Below are 17,304 nucleotides of genomic sequence, written 5' to 3'. Positions count from 1 at the left end.
ATATTAATTATTATTTGTATTTAGTATTTTTGCAATTGCTAGACATTGAAAAATAATCATTAGAATACTAAATACAACAAATCTAATTCTTCCCTCAAAACTTTGACATTTTTCTTTAAAATGAATCACAATTAAAAAAAACAACAAAAAATTATTCAAAAAAGGTTTCAGCACCAAATATCAAATAAATAATAAAACCTCAAAACACAAAGAGTTAAAAAGTAACAACTTACTGCAATTGACTTCATCAACCAGGTTCAACACAACTGATTGTTTAACTAACAAATACTGAAATCCACAGTATACTTTAGGCTCAAGCAAAGAAGGAATTTAAGGTTGATAAACACAACAATAAATGCTTTGCCTAGCACAAATCAATCAGTGGTAAAACATGTGTAACATAACTTATTAAAATTAAATATTACATTAAAAATTTACTTTGTTTAAAAATTAGTGACATTGTTCCTTAAACATTTGTAAATAGATTTATAATATTGAATAAATAATTGTCCTACTAGTCACTTCTTACATCTTTAGGGGTAAAACTTGTTTATTAGTAAAATTTATAAGTATCTTTTGAGATTACTTATCAGAGATGATAAAAAAATACCTATTTACAGAAATCACCAAAATATGCATAGCTGATCTTTTTAACATATATCTTCTTGGGATGTCAGTTTTTAAAAATTATGATGATTCAATTTATAAATTTTAAATATCATCTTCACAACAAATACTTCCAGCTTAGACATATAGGAGGTCTAAGAAATTAAATTAATTAGTGGCTAATTCTGGTTGGGTGGATCCATCCCATTATTTTACCTTTTTAAAAAAAATCTCAATACTTTCTGAGCTATCTGAAGACAGCCTTATCACAGAGTGCTTAGTATATACACTTTAATACTGGTTTCTCTACTGTTGAACACTAGGAAAACTGGTAACAATAAAACAGAATAACAAAACAGAAAAATGCAATCTAGCACTGAACTGGTGATATTAAATTAGCCAACACATCTCGTTTACTGGCTGCCTCTGGTTGGTAATGGTTGCTAAGTGCTCTAAGCTCTTTTTCTGATTTATTTATATCAGGGTTAGGATCAATATCTGTAAAATCTAAGAACTCATCATCATCTTCACATTCTTCTTGTAGAAGAAAACAGTGAAGCACACAGCAGGCAACAATAGTAACAGGGATGTCAGATTCCCTCTCCATGTCAAGAAACTTTAGGCGCTGAAACCGCCCCTGCAGAAGTTGTAGCGACAGTTTAACTGCTAGCAAAGCACTGTTGTGACGCTCATTAAACTCTCTCTGAGAAGGTGACAAACGACGTATGTCACCTGGATATGGTGTTAACATAAAGGGTTCTAAGGGATATCCTGAATCGCCAACTAGATGAAGATCTGCTGGCAAGGGGTCATGCAAAAGCTTATCCCTCAGATCACATGATCTATAGACTGTCTCATCATCAACAGAACCCGGATTACCACAGTGGACATCAAGGAACATAAGGTTCGCATCACAGACTGCTTGCATATGGATACTGAGATAGTTTTGGTTGTTTCTGTAAGCATGGGCCAAGCGGGACTTTTGCTTAATAGGAAAATGGATACCATCAATAGCTCCAACTACTCCTGGCATTCCTGTTTCTTGTTCAAACTCTTGGGCAATTTTTCTAAGTCCAATTTGATCAATAGGCCATTTGATGTAATCACTTCGCATCTCTGTAAGAACCTGAAAATAAACATGTAAGTTGGAGACTTAAAATAGTAAACAAACAGCCATGGCAACAAGGAAAAATAATTTTAATCAAGTACTAACTTTACGTTAATACTTTAAGCAAACACTGCAATTAATTTTGTTTGCAGTTTTGTCTTTTAAACTGGAAAAATGATGCATACAGACACTAATGTAAAGTTTTAAGGATAACTACCAACCTGACAAAAGTTTTTAAGAGTCAAATACAGCGATCCCTTGGACATGTGGAACTTGTCCGAGGCAACGATGTAGCTGGTCTTATTGCCAAGGAGAAACAGAGAAGCCAGAACTTTTTGTTCTAAAGTCTGCACTCTGCCATTCATTTTTGGATGTGAACCAATTTTATCCATTAGTTCCTATTAAAAAAGAAAAACTGATCACTTATACTTATTTAATAAAATACTAAATAGAAAAGACTAAATGCTCTGAATAAAATTGCAGGTTAGTTTACATAAATGGAATATTGTGACAATTTATAATCACAGCTAGATCCTAAAACAAACACAGGAAAAAAATAGTCCACTATGTGGGCCTATAATGTTTTTTGGCTAAAAAAGCTCATGATAATTTGAAAAAAAAATTACTTTGGAAACTATACAACAGTATGACATTAAAAAATAAAATGGTCATAATCACTCTTCCGTTTTTGATAACTTGAGAAGATGTCAGACAAGCTTTTATAACTATGCAAAGTAAACAGTGGAGATAATTAAGAATGGATGGATCCAGACAGCTTAGAGACAAAAATAAATTTGCAACTTGGAGTAGAAAAACTATAACAAATAGTAAAGAGTTATCAGTAATTGCTTTAATGATTATGTAAACTTAAAAGCATCTACAGATGACAAATGTGACAACTTTCTTCAAGGGACTGTACTATAGTGGACACAACAGACAAAAGGTAATATTGGGAGACTAATAAGTAATAAAGACATAAGAGCAGCATAGAGAGAAATCTATCTTAAGAGAATCTTTCCTCAGTACCAAGCATATCTATACTGACAAGTACAGATAGAATCTATATCTCAAGAGAAAAAGACTAATGGCTATAAGGGTTAGGTAATGATTTGAGTTTTTACTGATGCTGAACAATAATTGTCCTAATGCCTATATTAGTGTTTGTTAAAGTAAAGAACCCTTTTCAGACTATAATAAATGCAGTAATTAAAGTACAGAGTTCCCATGTTTCTGTAAGTACTACATATTGTGAGGTCAGCCTCTCCATGTTTCAATAACTACTAATACTATATAGATCTATTGTGAGGTCAGCCTATACATAACATGTTACATAACTACAACTAGACACCTATATAGTATATATCCCTTGACTAGATCTACATACACTGTCATACCTAGTTACACACACTATTACTAGATCCTCTAGTGATAGGCTATCTATAGTATAGTATAATAATAATAGTAGATGTCTATTATATACTCAATACTCAATCTCGAGTCAATACTATTTATGCATATATATATATATATATATATATATATACATCATACACATGACTTAACTGTCTTATGTAACAGTACACTACTTACTACTTACTTAACAACAGTAACACTCAAATAGTACACTAGCTAATTTAATTGTCCTTACAGATGCAACAATACGGCTCATCCTATAATGCGACTTAAACATTGGATCTGCATCATCGGGCTCAGATATAATGTAATTTGCATCTTTTTCTTCAACATCGTCGTGTTCATCGCCACTTTCACTTTCCCCTTCATCTAATTCATCAGGTTTCAAACTTCCCTTCACTGGTTCATCACTGTACTGACAATCATTCAAGTCAACATCCTCAACAATTCCATCAACTACTACAGAATAAGAATATGATGTCAAATCGAGATTGATGTCTTCTGCATTCACAATGTAAGAATTCGTGTCATCAGGATTGACTCCTTCAGGCAAAGCATTGTGTGGCACCTCTACTTGAACTTGATTTCCATCAGCGTCAACAGTCACAAATAAACGTTTTTTAGGAGGACTGCCTAACCCACCGGAGTCATATTCAGAGGCGGTTCTAGCGATCGAAGCTTGTTTGTGCGTTTCAGTAACATCGACTGGGTACGGGTTGGATGTAAATGACGTTTTTTGTGGTGAAAGCTTACGTTTTAAAGTGATATAAGTTTTTGCCTCTTCGTCAGAAGCAGCCATTTTAAAAATTGTTTACGTCTGCTAAGGTTCATGAGAGAGAGAGAGAGACAGTAAAGGGATTGAAAGAAAGGGAATTAGCAACGGTTTAATTAATAAGGATCGAAACAAAATATTCTCTCTTAATTTGAAAACCTAAAAGTTATTGTCAATAAATTGATATAGATTTAAATCATGTTTAAAAATTTTTTTTAAATATTTAGAATTAGAGTTTTTAAAATTTCTGCTTGTTTTCAATACTTAGGCCAAGGGCCTATTTCGTTAAATAAAAAAATAACATCTTGTTTTTAACATGAGAGGAAGCAACATAAACTTGTATGCTGAATTGAACTTACACAGCCAAGCATAGGTCTGAGAGTAAGATTTGTTTTCTCAGATAAACATTGTTTTTTTTACCGACATGTCAGCATTTACTTCTCCTCGTCCTGGAAATGAATGTGACGGAGAAAGTTCAGACGTAGAAGATGAAAAGGAAGCAGAAGAAAATATATCTGATGAGGGTAAGCTTTGTATTATATTATTTTACGAGCCGACCCGCAGCGTATCATACGCCGCTATATTTAATTTTAAATTTAGTTGTTTTATTTTCTACTTTTCAGTAATTCATAATTTGTGAATTCGGCAGTACCAATGCTGCCACTGAAAATATTTGCTTTAAAACACTAAACCCCCCCCCCGTCCCCTTTCCCCTAACCCCGACCCTACAGCCTCCTCTTAGTTATTTCTTAGTTACCATCTGTAAGTTTAAAATCGAACTAAATTATCTGCCCCTAATAGACACCCGGCACTACGGCTCTACGATTTGTAAACATTTAGCTTTGTAAACATTTAGCGTGACCACAGCTCACCAGACAATGTGGGGGTGGGGTGGGGGTGGTAGTGATAGTGATAGAGAGAAAGAGAGGGGACTGCAAGGAGGCGCTTGCAGCTTGTTTTCTAACGGCTCCCAGAAGTGAATTATATATATAGATATTCTTTATTTTTTTAATGTTGTGTGTGTGTGTTAGTTAGTGTTACTGAGTACTGAGTTACTGAGTCTGAGTTACACTGTGTGTGACTGTGAGTGTGTACTGAGATGTTATGACTTAGTGTGTTGCTAACAGGTAACAGGGCTAACTTACTAACTCTCAAGTACTCAACTGAGTCAACTCCTTGAGTTCATCAAGGCTTGAACTCTCAACTATCAAGTACAACAACATCAACAGCAATGCAAATAATTTATAAATTACAATCAAATAGATTCTTGCCAATTCTTGGGCCATGGCGGCCTAGGCCTAATCAACCTAATGAAATATTATAAAACTTGTCAAGTGCAAATAAAAAAGTGGATTAATCAATGGATTAACGGAAAAAATTTAGAAAAATCCTGAGTGGTTTTCGGTGTAGCTGCCAACCAATCAAATATGCTCTGTCTCAGCTCAGTCTCAGCATTTTGGTTGGCAGCTGAAGTCACAATATTGTTCAAAGGCACAACTAAGGCATTGCTGATAACTTACAAAATGTATTCTCTCTGAAAGTCACTATTTACTTTATGATGTGTGCTCCCTTAATTGTTTCCTACAGTCTCATGCCGTTTTTATCATTTTTTTTTAGACACTGCAGATGCTAGTGAAACAGAAGACAAGCCAAAAAATAACCAAACTGCCTCATCAAACACAGTACAGAGAACAGAAATTAAGGAACAGTGAGTGGATTTCTGTAGCAGTTAACTAAATTTCACCAAATTTAATATAGCTTTTACACACCTTTTTTTATAAACACAGTTCTATGTCGAATTTGTTTTCCTGTATTAAATTGCAAATGAAACTACATTTAGGATGTATCAAGATAAACTTGCCCAGATAAAGAAACACATTGGAATGCTACAAGAAGGATCATTGCCAGAGTTTTTAAAAAGAACAAAAAAGATTGAACTTCAATATCGAGAACGTCTGAGACAGAATGAAATAAGTAAAACTGTTGAGGTTAGTTGTTTGGCATGCTAGTTTTCAGTGTTGTGTTAAGAATAGGAAATTTAATAATAAAATAGTTTTGTCACTGCTTTAAAATGTTTCATGTGCTTATTTTTTTTACTGTTGGTATGGAGAAAAAATAGCTCCTCATGATGTCCATTGAGCAACTATTAACACTGATAACATTTTGCTGCAGATTGAAAGAGCAGATAGGAATTATGATACAGACTGCAATAATGCACAGAAAGAATTTGAGGCAAGTGGAATGAAAATAAGCTAACTTAAGCTGGCTTGACGCATTTTATCTATCTCCAACTATAAATTCTTTTTTAGTTTCACATTGTATCACTAGTTATTCTAAGGCGTTCAACTACTTGAAGATATGTTAAGGAATGAGTGTTAGCGATGTTATCTAATGTACTTAATTTAATTTCTCTTGTAGCGAAATTTAATACAAACAACAAAAAAGAAATGTCTTCATTCAGTTGGATACCTATTCTTTTTATTATTTGTGGTATTGCATGGGTTACAATTTAATTGCAAAAAAATTTTTTTTCTTAATAATCCTTGTATTTACATTTTTTTTTACAATACTCAATATATTACTACATTTGGTTTCAGTTTCTAGCAATTTAAGCTTTGAAGTAGATCTATTGTTATAAAACCTGATATACTTTGTTTTGCTAAGAAAAAAAAAATTTGTTTTAAAAAAAATCCATTGACCAATTAAGGCTCTTTAACTACAAATGATAAGTATACAAAAATCTGTTTAAAAAACTGAAATTTTTAAAAAATATTCTAATAAATGACTAACCTTTCAATAGTTAAGCTAATATATATACTAAAGCATGCATCTCTGTAGAGGATGGCTAGTTTTGAAAAGATAATAACTGCTCCAATTAGTATGAAACATTAAATTTGTGTATTTTTAATAAAAGATAACATTGCAAAGATTACAGTTTTGATAGATCAACATTCATCTAAAAAAAAATACTTAAAATCCATTTTAAAATTTATACGTTACAATCTTCTGTATTTCCAATAAATTGAATTGAGAATAATAAATTATAATGCTCTCTAGATTTTTAAGCAAAATATTTAAAAATGCAAATTGTAAGTACAGCAATGAATAAAAACAGTTCAGTGCATTTGTATCTGAAATAATTCTTTGAAATTTAACGTTTCAAGAGTAACTAGATTTATCAAAACATTCAGTATAAGAAATTAATGACATCAGTTAATTATTTACACCTTGAATGTTAAAATATTTCAGCCATTAAAGAGACTGTTTTCTAAATAAAATATGTTCAGTGTGTAGCTATTTAATTTTTACAGCTCTACATGTGTAGCTAGATTTTATCACAAAGAGCACACTTTATTGTGACACATTTTATTTCCATTAACCACCTTTGTAGTTAGTTGAGGTAACTGCTTGCTCACAGTTGCAATCATTTCTTTTAACTTGATTAATTTTGATCACTAATTAGATTTGTTTTTAATGTATCTCTATTGTTGCTACATTTTATGAATGTTTATAAGTTACCACTATTACCAGCATTTAATACTAAGGGTTGAATTTTTACATCTAGTTTTTGTTTTGAAATCACTTGCATGATACTTAGCTATAGAACATTATTATATAAACATTTTTTTTCCATAACCTTCCCATGCTTACTGTGATTATTATTTGTCAACTTTATTGTGAGTCCCTGGGCCTATTTCAGAAAGAGCGAGAGGCATTGAAGGAAAGATTACTCGAACAGTATAAGGTATTCTCAATGATGATTTCTAGTGTATTTGATTACCTTTACTGCTTAAAATATGCCTCATCAACTTATTAATACAACCCAGAGTTTAAAGTTTGGAGTTTGCACTTTTATTTGCTATGTTATTGGTTATTTAATTATAAATTTTTATTATAAGTTAAATTTCACTTGAGATAACACGTTCTATTTAAAGTAGATGATACCAATTTCTGTGATATGGTAGATTTTAATCATCTAATTACAAGATTTTTTTGTTTTATTTCAACTGGCTTTTAAATATTACAGCAAATTCATCATTAGAAAGGTCTGTTGCTCAAGCAAATATTGTATGAAAATTTTTAAAAGCCATGTTGGATACATAAACAAAACTTACTTTACTGATACTTTAATTATGAATAATTTTAAACATAATTAGAACTCCTTTCTCAGTGCAAAGATTACATATCTCTTATAATAGCTAAAAAAAAAAAGCAAATTACAAAAACACCACCATATCACATGTGAATTGTTCTGGCAATATGTTAGTTAGTAACTACTAAAATGTTTGAGCTGTTTGTATACCTGCCCTTGTAAAATGCTTGGCCTGCTTACATAGAATGATGATCTTAATTTTAAAATGTTAATACTGATTGTACATCTAGAAGAAGTAGAGTTTTACTGTATCAAACACAATGATATTGCATGTTTAAAAAATTAATGAGGGCCTCATCCAAATAATTTCTCTTTTGTCTACCTCCTGTTTCTTAGGAAATAAACACAATTGTTTTATAAAACACAAATTAACATTAATTTTAACTTGTTATATTTGTACCCATTTAAACAAGGGACATAGTTTTAAAAAAATCTATAACACGTAAAGTAAAGCAAGTATTGAGTTTAATTAGTCTGTAAACAAGTTCTCTTTTCTTAATATCTCATGTCCTAAGATATGCATAACTTAAAGAATCAATTTTTTGAGAAAAATATTTAACTTTCAACCAGCTATTTTAAGATATCTTTGCTACAGCAGTTAAATATGGGTGAATTCAAATGATGGCTTCCAAGAAATATATTTTGCTAGTATCTTAAAATATTATAATACCCCTACAATTATTATACCATAAATGATGTTTATTTCAGGAAAAGAAAATAGATATGAAGGAAAGTTTAATAAGTGATTTAAAAGAAAAACGCAACATGATTGAATTAGAGAGACAAACATTGGACCTTAATGGAGGTGAGTAATGCTCTTGTTTCTGTGATCTACATCATGCTGGATTCATTATGCAATCTCAAGACAATTTTTTAAAATGCTAGTTTTAAACTTATTTTAAAATTACAATAGATAAATATAAACTATGCTGAATTAAGATTTGTTTTAAGTGCTTTGTCTTATAAGACTGCTACATGTATTATATTGTAATAATTTCATGTTATTATCATTGCAATCTATAAGCATTAAAAGAAAATTATCATGACAAAAATAATTTTTCCGAAACATTATTCTTAAATATTCTTATTTATACTTTCACACAATCTATCCTTAATTTCAGTACTTAGTTATCATTATTTTTCCTTAGCTGATTTTATGGAGGTAAAGCCTACAATGACTCGTAAACTACGTAGACGACCAAACGACCCAGTACCCATACCAGAAAAAAGAAGGAAACCCTCGCCAGATATCCTTTTATTAAATGATAACCATTTGGGCAAAACTAGAGGTTAATGAATGTGGATGTGTTGAATTTTAATACTTTTTTCCTTCTGTAGTGTTCACATGCTGAAAATGATGACCTTTCACTTTACCTAACACTTGACCACCCAATGTGGTTGTTGTAAGAAACATTACAAATAATGAATGTTCTGCAGAAATATTTGTGCTATATTAGCAGGATGTAGAGGGAAACTACTCTGAAAAAATGTGTTTATAAACATATAATTGAACCTTCTAATCTAATACAATTTTAGCTAAAATTTTCTACACACATTTATTTTAATAAGTGCATTTTTCCCTACATAGTTTGTAAATTTATAATTTAACACAAATTTGTTGATGTGCTGATCTTAAGATTTGTAAAGTTAAATATGTAAATAAAACAATATTCAAACTGATGTGAATTTGAGCAGTATATAAAATTCTTTTTTCTTCCAAGTTTGCCTTAACCATGTGTACCTCAGGTCTGTCTGCTGCTAGATGATGATCTAGTTAATGACGACATCCGGGTCCTGATGAAAGTCAGTGGTAAACCTATTGCCAAAAAACTGCTGGTGGCTAACCCTAGTCCTGTCCCAGATAGCACGTCTGATGTTAGGATAGAGGAGGGCAGATTGTGGTATGACAAGAAATGGTAAGTTGATCTTTAGAATTTTATTGCTTAAAATTTTTTCTCATGTATTCAACATCTACTTTTAAAGTTGCTCAAATACTTGAACTTGTGTACAAAATGTTTGAGTTGTATTTCTCTCTTTAAGGTATCAGAGAAACACCATGGTACAGGTAGACAGCAAAGAAGGTGGCCCCAGGATCTACGGAACCATTACAAATATAGGCAATCAAGAGGTAGGTCTTCTCACATTTTGTTTATTTGATACTCTACAATATTTAGCAGAATAGACTCTCCATGAAATTTATAGCAAAAGATAATGCTCTTTTAAAAAATATGTTCGTTTCTTTTTCAAGTTACCTTGGTGATTGAGTCAAATTCTGTATATTTTATTTGTTTAGGTGACACAATTTTTGACAAAATTCTGACACTTTTTGTTTCAGATCTGGATCAAGAGGAGTGGAGATAACTCCAAACTCCGCATTTACATTTCACAGTTTCAAAAGGGCAAATTTGTCATGAAAAAGAGAACAACGTAGCATTTTGTCAGAGCTGTCTTCTGTTCTCACTTGTTTAAATTATCATCCATTGGTCCATTGTACAAAACATTTCATTTAAGTTTGTTGTTTGATTCAGTCACATAGAATATGAAATGTGTATATGATACAGTGAAGGTTGTTAAGGGGGGGGGGGGGGGCGATATGAGACCGTCTTAACCTATAGCCGGGTCCTACTAAAAGGTTGAAACTGTGGATTTCTATTTTAAAACTCACTACAGTCCACTGTAACATTGTGGTAGGAGAGACATGGGGCTTTGATTTGTTGCATGAGTACATACTATACACTGGTTTCAAAAAGCATTAGCAATTAGCAACCTTTTTGTTGACATTTTTATAGCTACATTTGTAAGCAAAAGTAGCTTGTGACAGGACAAAATATTAGCAGATACAAAATGAAGATTTAGTGTCAATATGGGGTAGACATGTAAATAAGATATTCATGTTTATTTGTAAATATTTGTAAATATTTGTAAATATTTTGATGACTATATACATTTTCTCTATCCTTGCCATTGGTCAATGTTAAAATCAAATCTGCTGCCACTGGAAACATATTTGCTGGTCCATCTGACCATGTCCATTGATTTTATTCACATGACTTCCTGAGGCTAAGTGATTGTATCCTTAGCCTGCTATTGTTTACAAAAGCAAGTACAGTGTGACAAATATTTATTTAAAACATCTATTGATCTAATTATTTAGTAGTTTTTTTTTAAAATTAATTAGTCATTTATAGCATGTTATGTTTGTGAAAGCCTAATATATTTTATGAGTTAAATAATTTAAACACATGAGTTAAGCTTATTTTTTTTGGAAACTATAATTAATGTAATGTTAATCTAGTGGACATTGATGCCAGATTAACTGCTAACTGTAATGTTAATCTAGTGGACATTGATGCCAGATTATCTGCTAACTGTAATGTTAATCTAGTGGACATTGATGCCAGATTAACTGCCAAATGTAATGTTAATCTAGTGGACATTTATGCCAGATTATCTGCCAACTGTAATGTTAATCTAGTGGACATTTATGCCAGATTATCTGCCAACTGTAATGTTAATCTAGTGGACATTGATGCCAGACTGACCAGTGAAATGGTAAAAGTGGTGTAGTGACCCTGTTTGATTGTGGTAAAGCTACAGGCAGCAAAACAATCAGTACTTTGATAACTTTGAATGATGAATTTTTACTTGATGAATGATGAATTTCACCTGAATAAAACATTGGTTATTTTTGTCTCAAGTTGTGTATGATATCATGTCACCAAATCTACTGTACAACTTGCATTCTCACCTATCAAAATACACTCTACAGCAAGTTCAATAGCATTTTATTTCTTTTTTTTTTAAACATTTGCAGCTAAAATAAAATCGTAATGCAAACATAAATCATGCGACTAATGTGTTTGCTTAAATAAAAGGAGAATACAATTTTCTTTTGCAAAAAAAAGTTCTAAACATTCATTAGGATAATCTGATCCTTTTAAAAAATGTTAAAGAAATAGGCTTTTTTTTTTTTTTTTGCAAAACTAATACAATAACCTCAAAAGTATGCATTTTGTTTTCTTTTTCTCAGAAGTAATTTTCACACATGTAATCACATGAAAGTAATGACAATGTCACAATTAAATTAAAAACATCATTTACCCAATATTCATCTACATTGTTATATAAAGATTATTTTGTCAAACATTTTATGTACTGTTTATTTTCCCAAAAAAATTATTAACTGTAAAATATTTGATAATTAAAATTGAATTGAAAGATTTAATATTGTAAAAATTGAAAACTAAAATCTTAGAAACATTTAAATATTTATTAGTCATTGAATACGATCACATTGAACTATGCAGATTAGTTTTGTATGACAAATTTCATTTTGTGTTAAATAAATTAACAGAGCCCAGAATCCAGGGGCAATAGATTTCATTATATTTGAACAATGTTGCAGCTGATATTTGTGTTGTAACTTCATCAACAGTTGGGTACACATAACTCCACCCGTCTTAATGTTACCTGAGACACTACAACTGAGACATAAATCACATGCCACACCTGTACTGACACATCACCAACAGATACAACATGAGACACTACACCTGAGGCATAAATCACCTGCCACACCTGTACTGACACATCACCAACAGATACAACATCAGACACTACACCTGAGACATAAATCACCTGCCACACCTGTACTGACACATCACCAACAGATACAACATCAGACACTACACCTGAGACATAAATCACCTGCCACAACTGTACTGACACATCACCAACAGATACAACATGAGACACTACACCTGAGACATCACCTGCCACACCTGTACTGACACATCACCAACAGATACAACATGAGACACTACACCTGAGACATCACCTGCCACACCTGTACTGACACATCACCAACAGATACAACATCAGACACTACACCTGAGACATAAATCACCTGCCACAACTGTACTGACACATCACCAACAGATACAACATGAGACACTACACCTGAGACATCACCTGCCACACCTGTACTGACACATCACCAACAGAAACAACATGAGACACTACACCTGAGCCATCACCTGACACACCTTACTGACACATCACCAACAGATACAACATGAGACACTACACCTGAGACATAAATCACCTGCCACACCTGTACTGACACATCACCAACAGATACAACATGAGACACTACACCTGAGCCATCACCTGCCACACCTGTACTGACACATCACCAACAGATACAACATGAGACACTACACCTGAGCCATCACCTGCCACACCTGTACTGACACATCACCAACAGATACAACATGAGACACTACACCTGAGACATAAATCACCTGACACACCTTACTGACACATCACCAACAGATACAACATGAGACACTACACCTGAGACATAAATCACCTGACACACCTTACTGACACATCACCAACAGATACAACATGAGACACTACACCTGAGACATAAATTACCTGCCACACCTGTACTGATACATCACCAACAGACACAACATGAGACACTACACCTGAGACATAAATTACCTGCCACACCTGTACTGATACATCACCAACACATACAACATGACACACTACACCTGAGACATAAAATACCTGCCACACCTGTACTGACACATCACCAACAGATACAACAACATGACTAGTGCAGCTAACATACTCGACTGTCTAACACATCAGTGTCCCTAGAGTTCAGATCTACTGGTCTCACATACACACGCCTTCTCCTGGGCATCTCTGTAGGGTTTACATCCCAGCAACATGGTAGCAGCGTAGATCATGTCCACACCATGCACACAGTCTGCAGAAACAAAATCCCATTTACATCAATTTTCTGTTTTCGAATTAATGTACAATACGATTTCTTAAGGAACAATGAGTAAAGGGCGATAATACAATTTTTTAAAAAAAACAGAGTGATGTCCCTTGTTTATTGCTGAAACGTTAACAAACAGAAGAGCCATTGTCCTGACTGCTAGCTAACCATATCGAGAGGTGCAACAATCAAATCAGAATAGTGGAAGACTCGTTTTGGCGGAGGGGGGGGGGGGGGGGCATATGTCCCCGGGCGCCGACCTTAGGGGGCGCCAAAATGGGTTGGAAAAACAAATTGAAACTTTGAGGGGGGGGGGGGGGCGGGGGTGCAAATCGAAAGTTTGTCCCCGGGCGCCGGGAAGAGTCGCTACGCCTCTGCGTTTTAGATTGATGTTTGATACTGTATCATATCCGCCTAGTAAAAGAGGCCTGGGGGGGGGGGGGGGTAGAGATGCCTGGAAGAAACTCTGAGTGGAAGTGTAATAATAAGTGAGAGCTTGCTATAGAAATGGTTCTAGTAATGGCAATGCAACCAACGACATAAGGCGATGCTTCACAAGACTCCTCTTCGATTGATGTTTGATACTGTACCATACAGTCCTAGCAAAAGTGGTCTTGGATATTACCCCGTTACTAGGGAGGGGGAGGGGGGTAAATGTCTTACTCCCATTGTGAATTCTGACAAAAAGCTATATTGAAGCTAAGAATAGGCTGGTGTGAGGTATTTGGTCCTTCTGATTTTTAGCATTGATGTCACTCGACATACTTACATTTTGGCCACTCGGGGTTGGGTAAGACGTCAGTGTATTTGGTACACAAATCCTCGAGACACTCCTTGAACTCAATGTCACACGTGTCTTTCGGTCTGTTGCACGTGTCGTAGCAGACGTCGTGTGCGTCACAGCAACTAGTGACGTCAGCTATTTTTATATGCTCTTCTAGCTGGGGAGAAATAGGAGTTGGTGTAAGGGTGGGAGTAACTGGGGTCTTATTTGTTAGGGGTTGTATGAAGGGTTATAATTTTCCCACGTTTTCTTTAACTTGCTTTCGCGTCTGTTTGTTTGTTTGTCTTTCCATCAAATCTTGCGATCGAAATTTCGGGCACTTCCCAGTTAGCTAGCGCGTTGAAATTTTCAGGGAAGCTTTGTTTCCGATGACAATACAGTATTCAATTATTATTATTACTAAATTGATCCATGGAGAAATTTTATTGATCATTTTAGACTCCTATTGATTTGTACAAAAAAGGGGACATAACCTAGTAATTGTAATTTGATAAAAACAAGGTTCGGTACTTTCCCTCTTCTGGCTTACCACTTTTTAGTTCAATCAGAAAACGTGGGTTTTTATTTTTTATTTTTAATGATAATTATTATAAAGGTTGAATTAAGGGGTATTATTTTACAATAGTTGTATGAAGGGGTGGATATGCAGGGATCTTATAAAGGCCAGCAATAGTTTATACATGGGTCTTTTCGTCTCAACGATTGAATGAGCAAAAATCTGGCCAACGTTTCTTACTGTTTATAATTAATTTTAATCTCTTGTAATAAGGGCCTACAAAATTTTCTTACCTTAAAGCCAAAAGCACCGCAGCCGTTCGAAGTCGGCGTAAATTCTGGATTTTGCTTCGGTGTATTTCCTGAGGCAATAAAATACATTTCAAATCTCTGAATGCGAACGCGTTTAAATGTAACGTTAATTAGTGTCGGCCTACGACTAATTTAATTACATATCAGCAAATACCCAACATGGGGCGATCTGTAACCTTGTTTCATTCACCCCCCCCCCTCCCAATGTAGCATATGGGCAGAAAAGTTAGACCTCTCCCCCCCCCCCCCCCCCCCTCCATTATGTGTGACGTAAACGATGGATGATCCCTAAAGCGACTTTTAACATTTCTCAAATTGTTGCAACTTCAGTTTACTAAATGACGTATGAGCGATCCTCGACCCCCACATTTAAGAAACAAAATAGACCTAGACTAAACCCTACCGTCAGGGCACTGGAAGACACACCCCTTCTTACTGTTGCCGATATACTCGTGAGCGTTGTCAAAGAATTTCTGAAGGCCGTCCAACAGTTGGCGCGCATTGGACGAAGCTGTCGTGCTCTGAACATAACGCACCAAACAGCACGCCGCCAACAAAAGCAACACAGATACAACACTTCCTTGTTTCATGGTTTTAGTTCCTCTGTAGAACGCAGGGGGCATGCGATAAAACGTTAAGACAATACGTAATAATAAAATATTTTAATTTTAGCTTCATAGAAACAAACTGCCCTAACTAACCTTTCTAACTGCAGCTAAATTAAATACGTGCATTACTTATCGGGTAAATCTGTTTCCAACACAATTTCGTAATTTCAATAATTTTTAGAGACATTTTGACACCTCAAGATATCTTATCACAAAGTTTCTCAAAGAACAATGCCTTGTAGGCCAGGAGTATGATGTGTCACAATTCAAATATGATGTAAACTAATGACTCAATGTATTTTATGATAGAACACCCCCTCCTCCCCAACCCCCCACCCCCACTGAGTCACTCCCCCTACACGTCATATAGGCAACCTCGCTCTATTGGCAGACCCCTGTAGACGAAGCATGTTTTTTTCCATGGAAGTGTTTCTACAGTTTAGAAACTAAACTATTCTACCTCTACTGACGTAGTTTAATTAAACAAAACCAGCGTAATGAAAAATAAACCGTACCTTGTAAAACTAAAAGAAAATGTAAAGTACACGACTTAAAACAATTAATCCATCTTGCTAATAACAATCCGAGATATATTTCTCCCCACAAAAATCACAATTTTAATGTGTGTAACTTTACAGACCTACACACAATGAGCTTTCTGATAAAATAATTATTAAAAAAAAAAAAAAGCCGCCGTGAAACGGTGTGATTTAGACATATGTTTTATAGCCTAGATTACACACTATTTATAGAGATAGAAGCACTATTTCAGCGTGACTCTTCAGTGTGACTCTCCAGTATGACTTCAGTATGACTCTTCGGTGTAACTCATTTCTTTCTCACTCAGCCTCTCCACGTTATTATTTTTCATTTTCTTACATTCAAATTTTTATTCTTCACTGGTGTTCTATACTTTGATATCACCACATCATCCCATCCCATACAGAGAATAAATCAAAACGATACACGGGCCGTTGCCAATAGCGATTCAGCGAACATTTTGTTTCTGGGGGGTTCATGTAGAATGTAGGGCTTCTAACCAACTGTTTTCCAACACCCACTCCCCTGCTAACTCTTTGACCAACGCCTTTTTTTTTCTTACCTAGACTCTACCCTTTATGCAGTTTTTCTGTCTCCCACCGCAGCAAGATTTGTTTCGTTTCACGGAGATTGATGAGACTGGTCCAAGAGTTTTTTAGAAGAGTGATATTGACAAAGGTTGTCATCTAAAACCTTAACACCCAAAACTGTAGGTT

General features: G+C 34.2%; 3 protein-coding genes across 6 annotated transcripts; 1 reads left to right on the top strand and 2 right to left on the bottom strand.

Annotated features, from left to right (window-relative positions):
- Nucleotides 1–474: 474 nt before the first annotated feature.
- LOC131953033 (uncharacterized) lies at nucleotides 475–3,953 on the bottom strand. Its single transcript, XM_059316013.1, has 3 exons — nucleotides 3,363–3,953; nucleotides 1,936–2,112; nucleotides 475–1,732 (listed from the first exon to the last, which is right to left on the bottom strand). Exons 1-3 carry the CDS (start codon nucleotides 3,924–3,926, stop codon nucleotides 977–979), a joined length of 1,497 nt encoding a protein of 498 aa, XP_059171996.1. The 5' UTR covers nucleotides 3,927–3,953; the 3' UTR covers nucleotides 475–976.
- Nucleotides 3,954–4,231: 278 nt separating this feature from the next.
- Nucleotides 4,232–11,847, top strand: LOC131953035 (sin3 histone deacetylase corepressor complex component SDS3). Of its 2 annotated transcripts, XM_059316015.1 has the most exons (10): nucleotides 4,232–4,423; nucleotides 5,517–5,607; nucleotides 5,740–5,887; nucleotides 6,072–6,131; nucleotides 7,600–7,644; nucleotides 8,761–8,857; nucleotides 9,201–9,299; nucleotides 9,794–9,968; nucleotides 10,093–10,180; nucleotides 10,388–11,845. In XM_059316015.1, the coding sequence occupies exons 1-10, from the start codon at nucleotides 4,324–4,326 to the stop codon at nucleotides 10,481–10,483; spliced, it is 999 nt and encodes a 332-aa protein (XP_059171998.1). In that variant the 5' UTR covers nucleotides 4,232–4,323; the 3' UTR covers nucleotides 10,484–11,845. The 2 variants fall into 2 exon arrangements, with proteins under 2 accessions (XP_059171998.1, XP_059172000.1); XM_059316017.1 differs by lacking the exon at nucleotides 7,600–7,644 and having other exon boundaries at nucleotides 10,388–11,847.
- Nucleotides 11,848–12,186: 339 nt separating this feature from the next.
- LOC131953036 (group XIIA secretory phospholipase A2-like) lies at nucleotides 12,187–16,702 on the bottom strand. Of its 3 annotated transcripts, none has more exons than XR_009388586.1 (6): nucleotides 16,564–16,702; nucleotides 15,844–16,043; nucleotides 15,423–15,490; nucleotides 14,619–14,790; nucleotides 13,141–13,834; nucleotides 12,187–13,076 (listed from the first exon to the last, which is right to left on the bottom strand). XR_009388586.1 is itself a non-coding variant. In XM_059316018.1 (5 exons), exons 2-5 carry the CDS (start codon nucleotides 16,028–16,030, stop codon nucleotides 13,719–13,721), a joined length of 543 nt encoding a protein of 180 aa, XP_059172001.1. In that variant the 5' UTR covers nucleotides 16,031–16,043; nucleotides 16,564–16,702; the 3' UTR covers nucleotides 13,088–13,718. The 3 variants fall into 3 exon arrangements, 1 of the variants encoding a protein (XP_059172001.1); XR_009388587.1 differs by lacking the exon at nucleotides 12,187–13,076 and having other exon boundaries at nucleotides 13,088–13,209; nucleotides 13,340–13,834; XM_059316018.1 differs by lacking the exon at nucleotides 12,187–13,076 and having other exon boundaries at nucleotides 13,088–13,834.
- Between the last annotated feature and the right edge of the window lie 602 nt (nucleotides 16,703–17,304).

Source organism: Physella acuta, unplaced genomic scaffold, assembly GCF_028476545.2.
Source record: "Physella acuta isolate Inbredline_101_S28 unplaced genomic scaffold, ASM2847654v3 ptg000901l, whole genome shotgun sequence".
NCBI lineage: Eukaryota > Metazoa > Mollusca > Gastropoda > Physidae > Physella > Physella acuta.
This window is presented reverse-complemented; position numbering and strand designations above follow the sequence as displayed.

Bases quoted from the DNA above. Each gene is read 5' to 3' on its own strand.
- LOC131953035 (XM_059316015.1), top strand. From the start codon at position 4,324: ATGTCAGCATTTACTTCTCCTCGTCCTGGAAATGAATGTGACGGAGAA. The intron at 5,608-5,739 runs GTGAGTGGATTT...AACTACATTTAG, and splicing joins AGAACAGAAATTAAGGAACA to GATGTATCAAGATAAACTTG. The intron at 5,888-6,071 runs GTTAGTTGTTTG...ATTTTGCTGCAG, and splicing joins AAATAAGTAAAACTGTTGAG to ATTGAAAGAGCAGATAGGAA.
- LOC131953036 (XM_059316018.1), bottom strand. From the start codon at position 16,030: ATGAAACAAGGAAGTGTTGTATCTGTGTTGCTTTTGTTGGCGGCGTGC. The intron at 14,791-15,422 runs GTAAGAAAATTT...ATTTCTCCCCAG, and splicing joins GCGGTGCTTTTGGCTTTAAG to CTAGAAGAGCATATAAAAAT. The intron at 13,835-14,618 runs GTAAGTATGTCG...TTGTTTCTGCAG, and splicing joins CAACCCCGAGTGGCCAAAAT to ACTGTGTGCATGGTGTGGAC.
- LOC131953033 (XM_059316013.1), bottom strand. From the start codon at position 3,926: ATGGCTGCTTCTGACGAAGAGGCAAAAACTTATATCACTTTAAAACGT. The intron at 2,113-3,362 runs GTAAGGACAATT...CTTTTTTAATAG, and splicing joins TGAGCCGTATTGTTGCATCT to GAACTAATGGATAAAATTGG. The intron at 1,733-1,935 runs GTTGGTAGTTAT...GTTTATTTTCAG, and splicing joins CTCTTAAAAACTTTTGTCAG to GTTCTTACAGAGATGCGAAG.